Below are 13,345 nucleotides of genomic sequence, written 5' to 3' on the forward strand. Positions count from 1 at the left end.
GCTTGGGAACTGCAGTCTGAAAGCCAGGCATTGAGAGGGAGGGACTGGGGAGAAATGCTGTTTCCTGGCTTCTGGCTGCCCACACTCCTCTCCAGGTTTTGGTATCTGAGCTTTGCTTTCCTGTGGTTTTGTGCTTGTTGGACTTTTGCACAGTGATGTTTACAGCATCCACGTGGACAGACCGGCCTGGGGCCATCTGACACTGGGTCTGCGGGCTGGATGGGCTCTTTAGCTGCCTCAGGTGCTTTGCTGGCCTGTGTCTGCAGCATGGGGAAGGGAGGCAGTCTGCCTTAGCACTCAGGCTGCCCAGAGCACTGTCTCATCCCGAGGGATGGTTCTGGGAGATGCTGGCTGGGCCGCTGACCACTGTGCCCTGGCGCCTGGGGATATGAGAACACCCAGTGCTTGGCTGAGGGGGGGGGAGGGGGTCCCTCTCCTCTTGTGCTTCCTCACAATCTTGGGGTGTCCTGGAGATCTGGGGTGAGAATGTGGGACCAGAGGTACAGAGGGGGAGTGTGTATTGTCCAGAAATCACCCAAGACCACTTCCTGCTGCATGGGCATTTCCCATGTGGCCTCAGGCAAAATTCTGTCCCAGGGGCTCTGCCTCCTACACCTCAACTGGCTTCCCAGCTTAACAGGGGTCTAGTGTCTCACTCCCAGAGGGCTGCGGGGGCAGGGGCAGGTGAACCAGCGCTGCCTGCCCCACTGAGCCACAGCTTGGAGTCCAGATGGCCCCAGAGGATAATCAGGGGGTGGGGTGCTGCTCTGAATGCTGGGGACAGAGCATGTCCTTTTTCATAAAGGCTGCTCTTTGGTCTTCAGGGAGAACAGGCCCATTTGACCACAAGGGCACTGACTGGGGGGCCCTGGAAGCCTGTCCTTCACTGACTGTGCGGCTCCATAGCAGGGAATAATAGGGCCAAGGCCCAGCTCAGTGGAGCTTCTCCCTGGGTGAGATTACCTGGGGCCTCACCCACTTCTGCCTCCTAAAAGCATCCTTTAAACATCTCCCTTGCATCCCTTGTAGATCTGGCTGCCAGCATCAGAATTTCCAACCCATCCCAGGCATAGTGCCCAGAGGAGGGCGGACCAGAGTCATGAGCCCCAATCACAAGTTTTCTTTATGCAGAGACATAAAAGTCACATCATCACACATGGTGCTCACAGAGCAGAGTTCTGAGGATACAGAAGAGCCAGGGGCTCAGACAGGAGACAGGTGCCCAGGAGACTGGCGAGGATCAGGCTCGGGGAGGTGGCTGACCTTCCTTCCAGGCAGGGCCTGGCGAACTTGGTCTGCATGTGTCTTTGGTCTAGAATTTGGTCTGGGAATCTTATAAGAAGAGGCCTCTCTCCGGCCTCTTCCAGAATGTTGCAATTTGCCTACCAACCCACAACACTGTGGCCTCTCACCCGGGGTCTGAGCCCCCAGGGCTCCCTCATGTCACCTGTCCCCAGTCATCGACAGTGGTTAGTTAACGAAAGTTCCATAAGACAAAGGAAAACAGGTCACATTGCTACTCAGTAAAATCAGGGGAAAAACCCCCGAAACAATAAAAATCAAATCAGACACAGTGGCAACCATAAATACATAGTACAACAGGAACACAGGCTCGCTAACGGTGTGGAATAGGATTGGGTGTTTGGCAGAGCACGTGGTTTGGAGACAGCGGACTGTGAATGCTCGCCAAGGACGAGAGGTTCAGAACTGCCTCTGCCCTTGGGGGGACACCCAGGGCCCCTCCGCTGCTGGGATATGGGGATGGGGTGCCAGGACTCGGAGCACCCTGCTCTAAACGCCTGAGCTGGACTGCGCGCTGCACACCCTCGAGGCAGTCGCTGCTGTTTGTGTGTGAAAGTGTTTCGGTTTACTTTAGACTCTGAACTTGGAAGTTTCTGTTTAAATGGCACAGCTTAGGTCCGAATGCGGGCTGGGGTGGAGGCGCATCCGAAGCTGGTATTTTAAAGGTGGAGTACCTTCTCTCCTGGTTCAGGAGGAGTGCTGCTCCAAACAGGCTCTGGGTCAGGCCATTGCTGGGGTGCCCGTCCCTGAACATCCTGACTCACCCCTCATCCCTGTCCCACAGAGCGCATGCCTGACCGCAGCTTTTGTGGGTTCGAGGGAGCATTTCCTCATCTCCCAGGTCACCACCAGGGTGGCACAGGTGGCTGAACTTGGAGGAGTCTGGGAATTATGTGACCCCAATCAGAGGTCGCTCGTGGCACTCCCTGCTGGGTGCTGGGGTGGCCCGGGGCTGGGATCTTGAGCAAGAGTCTCCGGGGGACCAGGGCCGAGCCAAGGGTGGAGCTCCCCACTCCTGACACTGGCTAGAGCACCTGGGACCCCTCCCTCGATCCCCCCACCCCTCGGGTCATGCCAAATATGTCATGATGTCGGCTGGGCAAGAAGTAGAACCTGACAGGACCCCACCAGGTGTGACAGGCCCATTGGTGTGAGCCCTCAGCACCTGCAGTATGGCTGCCACACTCTCCTGGGTCGCCCCAGAAAGGACACAGCTCCCTCGTGGGCCACTGGCTCTGACAGGCCTCTGACTCTCCACCCTCCACCTCAAAATTATAGGAACTCTGCTCCACACACTGCTCTGAACATTAGAACTTCGCTGTCAGGCCTCATCTGTGGATCTAAGTGAGCCCCTTCGGGGAGGGCTGGCTTCGCTCCTCTGGCGTCCCTCTTGTTGGCCAAGACAAGTGTCATGAGGTCTCCTGACCGCTCTCCTTTCTCCCTCCCCTGCCGCCGTTTGCTTCACTTGAACCAGGTTTGTGAGGTACTACACCTTTAAAATGGGTCTGCTGTCCCAGAAAAATTCTCCCCTGCATTTGCAGGGGGCAGAACTTTCTGCCAGCTATATAAGCACCAAAGAATTGCTTTTGAAAACGAGATCTATTGCTGGCAAGATCAATTCAAGTGGTAAAAGTGTATGACAATTTCTACATGTATCCATAGTTATATGCTTAAAAAAAATACAAAGAAAAATTTACCAAGTTCTCATAAAATACATCTAATTCCATATGAAAGCTCTGCCTCGCCCCGGACATCTGCCCGTAGGGTTTCTTTTTGTACAAAATATCCTCAAATCAAAACAAAACACACACATCCACATTACACCACACACACACCACTCTCTCTGTGTGTGTCTCTCTCTCACACACATACACACACAGTAACATTTTCTGTGACAATTAAAAAAAAAAATCCTAGTGCAAATATAAAGCTCTGTAAACCTGGTCCTATGAGAATCTAATGTTAGTAAACAGCAGGAAAGCAGCCCGGAGGCTGGAGAGAGCTCACATCATGGTCTCCACTATGATGTGGGTGGGTTTCCTGAGGGCACTGTTGATGGATGAGCGGGAGCTGTAGGGCATGGCTCCCTCACGCTCCACGGCCCAGCGGTTGGGTTCCCTCGGGGCCAGCAGGTACTTGAGTCTCTGCAGAAGGAAGGGAGCAGGCACAGGGAGGCATGTCAGGGCGCCCGGTTTCCCTCTTTACCTCGGGTCCTATCAGGGTGCTGTTTGGCCTTTGCCAAACTACTACCCCTCTGGACCTCCCGCAAATAGAGAAGCTGAACTCGGGCCCCTCCAGGTCCTGAATGAGGGCAGAGTTCTGGGCTGTAGTGTGCCTTGCCACGCCCTGTTTACACACCTCAGGAATGGGGACTCGCACCTCCAAATTCTGACTTATTTCACCCATTCTTTCTCCCAAGCAGCAGAAATGGGCCTCCCTGTTACTACTGTCCCCCCATTTCTCTGATCTGCAAAGCAGGCAAGTTTCTGCAACTTGCATGTTTGAGGCCGGACAACTGTCATGAGTCTCCCATGGCTCCCACCATACCCTAGCAGAGACTCCAGGCTCCTCGGTCTCCCACGCCCTGCCTCCTTACAGATGGCTCCCCACTTCCCTGCTGAGGGCCTGGAGACCACTGCCTGGGTCTGTGCTGCCCCTCCCAACAGAAGGGCGGGAGGCTGGACCTCGAGAGAGTCCTCATACCACTTCTAGGCACGAGCAAGTCTGTCCCCCAGGCTGTCTGGATGCAGGGTCAGGGCGAAAGAGCCCTCCCTGGGGTTCCCAGAAACCCAACAGCAGAACTGGGACTTGACCTCAGGTCTCCAGCTTCCCAGCACCCCTCCTGCCAAGTGTCCATCCAGAGACTTAAACAGGAAGCAGCCTCTAGCAAAGAACCCTCTCTCTTAGGCAATCATGGTCGATTAGGTATAAACCAATTTTTAAAAGCTGCTCATTAAAAGCTCAATATTTCATTTGAAAATCTCAATATCCGTCTGCTCTTTCAAACTTGCAAGATTTGGCAACCTCAGGCTCACATGACCTTGATGACAAAGGCCAGAGCAGAGAGCATCACCACTTTCCCTGTACCCCCACATCTGTGTGGGTTGCACCCCGCTTCCCTCGCCCCACACCTGGGTGGGCTGCCCAGGGCCCTGGAGGAACCAGACCAGAGGCCCCAGGGACAGGGTGAGGGGTGGAATGCTAGAAGGAGGGATGGGCCCTGTTCCCCATCCATTCTTTTGCCTCTCCAGACATCTGTACAGTGGGTGTGTGCCCTGAAGTGAGGGCACAAGGAAAATGCCTCTGGGGGGCCCCCATTTATGTGGGAGGCGCAGACGCAACTAGGAACCTTCCAGGACAGAGCTCAGAGAGAAGTTCATGGCTGGGAGGGCCCTTGGTGACCTGTGCAGGTGGTAGGTCAGAGGCACATGGCAAAGAGGCTAACTGGCTTCAGATGAGGGGGCACTGGCTGTGACTGGGGACCAGATGTGAATTCAGGGTAGAGTCGAATCCTCTGCCCTCACACCAAGCCCACTGCCCACTGTGCCCAAACCTCTGAACCTGGGAAGGAACAGTATCTAACATTATTCTTTGCAGGGACACAAGTGGGTAACTTGTTGGCTGTCCCCCTCCCCTCCAGAGTGGAAATATGCAAGAGCTGTGGGCATTGGCCCATCAGGACAGACATCCAGCACCTTCTGTTGTGACCCTGATTATCCCTTTAGTTTCTGGGTGGTAGGGACATTCTGGAAATTCCTAGGAAGGGGCTGGGTCTGTCCCAGGCCCAGTATTTTGACAAATGAGAGGGCCAGTCAGCATTCTGGCTGAATCCTGGGGTCCTTCCCTGTGTCCTCTGAGAAAACACAATGGGTCTAGTGCTGCAGACACACCCAAGGGCCATCCTGGCTCTGACAGACCTGGGCCTGGCTTCCTCCCTGGCACACCCCTGCCTACTTCCTCTGTCTGGGGAAGGCTGGTCTGCTCCCCTTCTGCCCGGCCACCCCCCACCCCCGACCAACACCACCTTCAGGCTGTTCCCCTGCGCACAAGGAAACCAGGCCAGCCCAAGGGGGAGCCAGGGCCCCAGGACATCCTGGCTCCAGAATTTTAAGAGAATAACAATAAAAAAAGCCCAGAACAAAACAGTGCCGTCTTGGAGCCAGCCCAAGCCCAAAGGTTAAGGGAGATTCTAAGAAAAGGATTTCTTGGAAAGAGCCCCAACTTCTGCCAGGGCTCGGAATCTTCAGCACTGCTGGAGGAATTTCTGCGAGGATCGTGGTGGGAGGGAGCTGCAGGGGAGGAAGAGGGTGGGCACCAAGGCTGGAAGCCAGATGTTCTGCCTAGAGCAGAGGTAGCTTCTGAGGGCAGCAGATGGGGCCCCATGTCTGGTGAGGGGACATCAGCACGGGCTGGGGTGGCCCAAAATTTGGCTCCGGGGTCAGGGAAGAGCTAGGGCTGGGGCTCAGCCATCCTCCTGAGCTCCCTGTCTCTGGTGTCACCCGGGATGCCGGAAACCCAGCACCCACTGCTCCCATGACAAAGCCCTGCTCTCAGCTTGGCATCCAAAACTATCCCCTGGGAGTCACACCACCTTGCCTGCAAACGCAAGGGGCCCTGGCCCTTCTGCCACGTGTTCTCTGCTTGGAAAGTTCCTCCCCCTGCCCACGGCCCTGCCCTGCAGGTCAGCACAGAGCCCTCTCCTGCCCACCACCTCCACCATTCCAGGGGGCAGTGATGGGTTTGGGGCCCAGAGAGGGCAAGCAACCTGCCCATGGCCAGCACCCTGCCCCCACCCAATCCACCTTCGGGCCCCTACATGCTCACCACGAGGAATGGCCCTTCCGTCTGGCAGAGGCGGATGACCATGACCAAGGGGACACACAGAATGGAGGACAGGGCCAGGCTCCAGCCCAGCCCGATGGCCCAGTCGGGGTACACATAGACTTTGTTGTAGGTCAGGGGTACATACTTGACAAGAGAGAAGATAAAGCATCCCTGTGGAGAGAAGGGGCTGGTCAGGGGTCCGGGGACCAGGTCAGGCCCCTGGACCCCCTAGGGGCTCCTGCCCCAGGGCAAACCCGGCCAAGGGCTTCCCTGGTCAAAACCCTTCTCTGGCTCCCTGGTGCCTTCGGGCCTCAGTCAAGCTTGAGTTCCTCTCTCACCTACCTCTGCTTCTTCCATCATGTCTACACTCCAGCTACCCTTAATTCCCTCCAGCTTCTCAGCCTCTGGTCTGGGGCCTCTGCCCAGGGCAGGCTATTGGCTCTGACTGAACTTCTCTTTCTGCATCTTCCCTTCATCTGAAACTCTCTCTGGTTAATGGTCCTGCCTCGCTCGCCCAGCGCCCCCTCTCCCCCAGGCTCAGTCAGGTGGTCACTTTCCTTCCCAGAAAGCGTGTGGTTACAATTCATTCTTCACTCAGCTCCCTGACCAGGCCTGAATCAGTGTCTGTCTTGCTGTCTTGTTCCCCTGACACCTGGGGCAGCTCCAGGGACACACAGCAGGTGCACAGTAAATGCTAGCCACATAGGTGGAAGCCTTTCTGCTGCCTACCTGCCTCTGTCCCAGAGCCCCAGGCCCAGCCCCCAGGGCAGCATGTGGGCCTGTGTCCTGGTCCTGTTGGGGGTCCGGCCCAAGCTACACCCTAGCCATTCGTCCATGAACTATGGGAGGGGGTGGGGTGAGTTCTGAGCCCCAAAGCCTGTGCCACACCCACAGGGCCCAGAGAGGAGCACACAGGGCTGGCTGGGGGCCCAGGGCTTTGGCTTCTAGTCAGAACAGCAGTCTCTCAGTGTGGGCCCATGATGGCCTGGGATTGCTTTGCAATGTGAAATGACTTGTCTTCAATATCTAATAGTGGGGGCTTGAAGGGAGGACAAATCAATCTACCTAAGTGAGAACTGGTGACCGGGGAAGGGAGAGCATGAGGCTGCAGACAGCCTCCAATAGGCACCTACTGCATGCCTGGCCCTGTGGTATCTGTCCTCACGTGTGGGCTGTAGCTTGGGCAGGGAGGGTCCCCACAGAGGGCTGCCCTGCTTTCTCTGCCATGTCCTGTCCCACTTCCCGCTAGGGTGACTTCTTCCTACCACCTCAGAATGCAGCCTTCCTCTGATCTTTCCAATCTGCAGGGAGGGAGGAGGACTCTGATGGTCAGAGTAGCGAGAGGAGTTGCCCATAACAAACGTTCAGTGAGGATGAGAACTCGGGATTTGAAATCCACTAAATTCATGACTGACAGTAAAGTCACCAAGTGTGATTAGTGGCTGCTCCAAATGACTTATGGGAAGAACATGCACCTCCATGAAAAGGCCATACCAGTAAAAGTAACAACCAAAGGCTGGGGCTGCCACTCACATCCCACATTGGTCAGTCTCCATGTTTTACAAACAGGGAAACGGGGGCCCAGAGAGAGAGAGGACACAGTGGCCTGGGAACAGCGGGCCCATTTATCCCTCAGCACCTGGGTCCTAAGCACAAGGGACATTTCTGCTGTCTGTGCTCCCCATGGTCTGGGCCGAGGCCAGCCCAATAGACGTCTGTCCCTCAGGACTTCCAAGCTCGAGCCTGCTTTCAAATGCTGGCGGGGGAGCAGCTTTTGGACATTCCTTTTGCCAGAGCCTCTTGTAGAGCCTAGTGGGTGCCTGGGCTCCAAGGCCACATCCCAGGCCAACAGGCATGGGAACCCTGGTGCCCTGAGGGACATGCAATCACTGCCCTCAGGTCCTGGTTCCTGGGAGAGTCCCTCTCTGATGAGACAATCCCCTCTCCAGGTGCAGCCCGCCCTGGTGTGGGAAACACTGCCTGTCCACGGTCTAGATGCCTCCATTCAACATCTCCAAGGCCCCCCAATATAACCAGTGATCCCAGCTGTGCCCATGAACACCGGCAGGGTTTGGGGCAAAGTCATGTGCTCTGTGACAGAGCCTCTGAGGTTTCTCGATGTGCCTGCTCACGTTCCACTGCCAGCAGTGCCCTCCCCACTCCCTCCTTCATGAGGGAACTGTCTGAAGCAGCCTGGCCCCCTCTCCCAAGCAGAGTGTCCCTGGGCTTGTCAGGGGCCAGCACTGAGTGATACTGAGTAGACTGTGGGTTAGTGGGGAAAACTGTCTAGCCCCATGGAGAAAAGGCTACTGCCCACGGCTAGGCAGGAGGGACTCACAAGACAGAGAACAGGTGTGACCACGGCCCAGCAGTACTTCATCCAGGGCCCAGGCCGATAGCCGATCATGTCCTCGATCCCGTCATAAAAGTTATCACTGCCTGCAAGAGAGTGAGGCAGGCAGATGCTGAGCCAGTGTCCCATGCAGTACCCACCCTGGGAATCTCACGGCAGGGGCTTGAGGGCCCCTCCCAGGCCCCTGCACCTCACATAATGCTGCCCCCCTGCCACAAACAGAGACCCAAGCCTTGGCAGATGTTTATATGAAATAATCTAAAATTCACATGTCACAAGGCATCTGATATTTTTCTGGCAACCTTAGGCAGATCCCAAATCCTGCTGTGCCCATTCCAAGGTCTCAAGAAGGTCAGAATGGACCATTTCAGGACCGCAGGGTAGCTCAAAGGCAAATCCCTGCGTGGCCCAGTTGTATGCTGGTCAAAGCATCCTTGCACACATTGCACCTTGAGCTTGGGGAGAACCTTTGGTGTGGTTGCAGTCGTATTACTTGTATAGGAAGATGCGGCCTTGAGAAGAAAAGTCCAGGCCGGGAAGGCTTTTGTGTTGGACTCAAAATGAATTCCTACTAGGGTTCTGTTTCTGAAGCTTCTAAACAGAGGAAGCCCAAAGGAGAGACTTGAGAAAGGGTATGCAAACCAGCTCTACTCACCATATATCCAGGCAATAGCAAAACATTCAAAGAATGCAACCCACAAAAGGCATACACCGCTAGCTGCATAGTAGTCAAAGAGTTGAAACACATACATGCCACCCTGTGAAGAAAAACCCAGAGAAGGTTTGATTTGTTACTTGGTCCTTAATCCCCTCAATATAGAAAGAGTTCTGGCCTATCAATAAGAAATATAAAACCCAAAGGGAAAAAAAGGGCAGAGGTCCTGACGACCAGAGACATGTTCAAAAACATGCTTAACTTCATTCGTGTTTGACGAATTTAATTAAAAAGACACACAGGTAGAAAAATGAAAGTGAAATATGTCCTGTTTAGCCACAAATGATGGGTTCACTGAAGGCTGCTTCCAAAGGAGGAGCTTAAAACCCAGTGTGGCCAACACCAAAGCCTTCCGTGAGGTCCAGGTGCTCAGTGAGTGAACCTGTGATCTGCCTTTCAGGGGGGTGTTTCTTTCAGACACTTTGAGAAAAGCATTTGTTTTTACCTCTCTAAGGAAAATGGCTGTTGCGAAACCCTGAATTAGGGGCAAAAGCAACCCTGTGCTGGAGTGTATGGGGAGAGGTGTGGGAGAGAAGGCCCAGGCCAGGCTCACATGTTCACATTATTTAGTCCGACAGCCTTTTCTCCCTGGCCTGCTTCTCCTAGACACGCTGGGCCACTGCTGCCCTTGGCACTCTGGCTCCCTTCCTCTCTTTGCATCTTTTTCTATCTTAATGGCCCCTGCCTGCCCGTTGACCAGTGTACACACTTCCTATCGAGCAGATGGGCCCCAGCACTGCGCCTGCAATGCCTACTGGGAGGGCTGTGCTGACCCTGGAGAACATTACCCTCTTCCCTGCAGGCCTGAGAGGGGCCACGGCACACAGTCGTGGGACAGAGCTGTAGTTAAAGTGGGTTTCAGCAGAAACACCCCTTCTTCAGTCCTCCTGGGATGAGGGAGGGTCAGAGGGCAGTGGGTGGCCACCATGTTGCCATGGTAACAGGGCAGTGGGGCGGGGCGTTTGGGTCAATTGCTGGGTCCTAGTGTCCCCAGCATGGGCTGAACCCTGGGTGGGGCAGGACCCCTGAAGCAGGAGGTTTGGGCTCAGCCAGCCTGGTCCTATCACCCAGCAACTGCCTCCAGTGGTGAGGGAAGAAGGGAGGTGGTATGGCTTTCCAGGAATCTTTGAAACATATTTAGAGAATCAAGGGTCCTTCCAGGGGAGGTAACCGGCACCAGGGGAGAGCCACATACCTCCGTCACCATCGTCAGCCCCAGCAGGTAGCTGATGCAACATATGAAGGCGATGAAGATTTCCCGGCGGAAACCCTTCCTTAGGAAGGATGGGTAAAGATCAACCAAGGATGTGATCTGTCCTTCCACTTCAACAAACTGGGGAGGAAAGGAGAGGGGTGAGTGGCAGAGGTGAGAGAGGAGGCCTCACCCTGGGGTCCAGGCCACACTGTGAGCGGGTCCAGGCCTGGTGAGCTCTCCACGTCTCCCCGTCTCTGACCACTGCTCTGAGACCCATGCTGACCCGCGGCCCCAGCACACTCGCTGGCGTGTGTGTTGACATGGCAACCTCCCACTTTGGTCTGGGTCCTCTCTGAAGCCAAGGGTGGTGCTCCCTCACTTCTGGGCCCTCCAGTGCCCAGCCGGGCCAGGAACACAGGCCGCAGCCAAGTTGGGCCTCACTTCCCCACCCGAGTCACCCAGTGGTTTTCAACCCTTTGGGGATCATATGGGCCTGTGGGAGAACTTTACACTTGTGTGTGCACATGACCACATGCCCATGAGTGTGAGCCAAATGCTGCCTGTGACCCCAGGCACACAGCCCTGGGATCCCAAAGGTGAAACAGCCCATTGAAAAGGCCTGTCCATAGGCAACATTCTAGGGTGACTCGTGAGATTTCTAAAACTTTGCACCCGGCGATTTATCCCGGAAGTTTTTCCACACTGACACATGGAGCTGCCTCATTTCCTAAATGGGGTGTAAAGCTCCAGCCTGTGGATACAGCTCATCATGGATCTAACCAGTGCCTGCGGATGGTTTCCAGCTTCTGAGGCTGCTAATCTGAGCAGGACTCTTCCTGTACATCTGTCTTGGGGAGCCTGTGCACAAGAACCCGTAGCACAGTCTAGACGTAAACTTCCGGTTTAAGGGATGCAGATGCATTTAATTTGGGTGGCAACAGCCAAACTGCTCTGCCAACCTGCACAGCCTCAGAGGCCATCTGATGCCTTTAAGAGTGGACCCCTCTGCTCTTTCATCTGGAAGAGGCTCTGGGCCAGGATGTTCCCCAGCCTTCCTACAAGACATGGCCAGCAGCTACTCTGAGCCTGTCCCAGGGGAATTAGGAACACACAGGAGCCGGTGCCTTTCACGTGCCCAAAGGGGCCGGGGAGTTGACTCTTCCTCACCAGGGGAAAGATGGTCAAGAGGCCTTTGGAAGGTGTCCAAAGACAACAGGGGGCTGGTGCTTTGAGCTCTGATTGATGCGTTAGCCAAAGGGGTCCTGAGTCTAAATCACAACTGTGTTACAGCAGACCCCCTGCAACTCTAACATGAAGCTTCAGGAAGAGTTAAAAACAAAGGTTCTTTCTTCCCCCTCCCCCTTTTTTTTGGTTCTTTCCTTTTTTGAGATTGGAAAATTAAGGACAGGAAGATCCAGTGTCACTGAGAATCAGGGCCAACTCCAGCACAAGCCCCTCAAGTCCACGTTCACTGCTGGAGGACATCGCCCCCAACCAGCTTCCCCAGGCCTCCCTCCCTTCACAGCCATGTGACCCAGACTTCTTTGAGCCTCAGCTTCCCTCTCTGTAAAATGGGAGCATCTTGCCTACTCAGCAGATGGGAGAAAGATGTGACATGATGAGAGTAAAGTAACAATTAGGTGATGGCTGTTAAGGCGTGTCAGGGGCTGGGATGGGTGAGTACCTGGGGAGGGGCCCCCAGCTCTCTTCCCCTCCTGCCATTTGTTCACAAACTGTGCCCCACTCCCTGGGCAGGCTGGCTGCTGATGGCATTTGCTGTTGGGAGGTGACATTCCCAACACCTCTCCCCAGGATGGGGCCAGCAATACAATGGCCCCTCAGCCAAACACAGTGCCCCCCAAAGGCTAGGACCCCCTCTAATCCCTGCCTGACACTGGCTGTGGATCTCAGCATAGCCTCAGGAGGAAGACCAACTAGCAGTGGCTCTGGTCCTTCACCAGCGGTGTGTAGTCTCTGCCAGGTCTGGTGCTCTCTTGGCCTCAGTTTTCTGGGCTCTGGGGATGGAGCCTATGCAGGCATCGAGACAGTGTGTGGATGCAGGAGCTGATGAACCAAAAAGCCAGGGTGGGGTTGGTGGGTAGGGAAGGAAAAGGGAGGGGCTTGTGTTTAATGAGTTTCAGTTTGGGCAGATGAGAATGTTCTGGGGAAGGATGATGGTGACAGTGATGTAAGACTGCGAGAGGACTTAATGGGCTCAATGGGACCCCTAGAAATGGTGGTGACAATCAGCTCTGCATGGCATGTGTTTGTCACCCATGACACAAGGCTTGGCCTGGAGCACAGCTGCCCTGACCCTGTCACTGCCCGTGCTGTGGACGCGGTCAATGGCATCTGCAAAACCCTCCCCGCCATGTGCCTGAGTTCACGGAGCAGAAAGATGCAGAGCAGGGTCCCCAACTACGCCCAGGCCCCAGCTTCCCGGGTTCCAATCCCGCCCTGCCCCTTCCCGGCATGCCAACAGGCTGGTGGTGGTTCAGGAGAGTGCCAGCTCCCTGCAAGGCTGGCTCTGAGAGCACTGAGGCCCCCCATGTGAGGACCATGGTGAGCCTGGCTCAGCCGCACACCCTCCACCAGGACCCCCGGCCTCCCAGGGAGAAGTCTAATGAATAACCACCTCCGCTCACTCGGAAGCAGTTTCACAGCCCAAGAGGCCCATGTGGGCCCAAAGAGATGCCACACTTTGTCACTGATTAACCTCTTTCTGTTTTTGTTTTTTGCTTTCCCTTGGAGCTCTGGAAGAAGTTATAAAAAGCCTTTTGCTTGGGGCCTCAGAAGGCCAAGCTCATTAACTAGGAATGATTGATGGAAGCCTCTTGTTTACACAGCTCAAGCCCATCAACACCCACACGAGGATTTTGTTTTCAGTCTCCCAAATGTTTTCCTTCTGTCTTCTCTGCTAATCCGGGTCCTCTTTTTGCCAAATCCTTCGCTCTGC

At 55.1% G+C, this 13,345-nt stretch overlaps 1 protein-coding gene across 5 annotated transcripts in view; it reads right to left on the reverse strand.

The window, feature by feature from the left end:
- Positions 1-1,105: 1,105 nt before the first annotated feature.
- Positions 1,106-13,345, reverse strand: part of SLC6A6 (solute carrier family 6 member 6) — a 77,706-nt gene continuing 65,466 nt past the window's right edge. For all 5 annotated transcript variants that reach the window (XM_047781766.1, XM_047781784.1, XM_047781747.1 and 2 more), the window contains 5 exons: positions 10,390-10,527; positions 9,135-9,237; positions 8,465-8,565; positions 6,127-6,297; positions 1,106-3,446 (listed from right to left, as the gene is read on the reverse strand). In XM_047781766.1, coding sequence (XP_047637722.1) covers positions 3,306-3,446; positions 6,127-6,297; positions 8,465-8,565; positions 9,135-9,237; positions 10,390-10,527 — 654 coding nt within the window. In that variant the 3' untranslated portion in view covers positions 1,106-3,305. The remainder of the gene's footprint in view (positions 3,447-6,126; positions 6,298-8,464; positions 8,566-9,134; positions 9,238-10,389; positions 10,528-13,345) is intronic.

Source organism: Phacochoerus africanus, chromosome 1, assembly GCF_016906955.1.
Source record: "Phacochoerus africanus isolate WHEZ1 chromosome 1, ROS_Pafr_v1, whole genome shotgun sequence".
In the NCBI taxonomy this organism is placed as follows: Eukaryota; Metazoa; Chordata; class Mammalia; order Artiodactyla; family Suidae; genus Phacochoerus; species Phacochoerus africanus.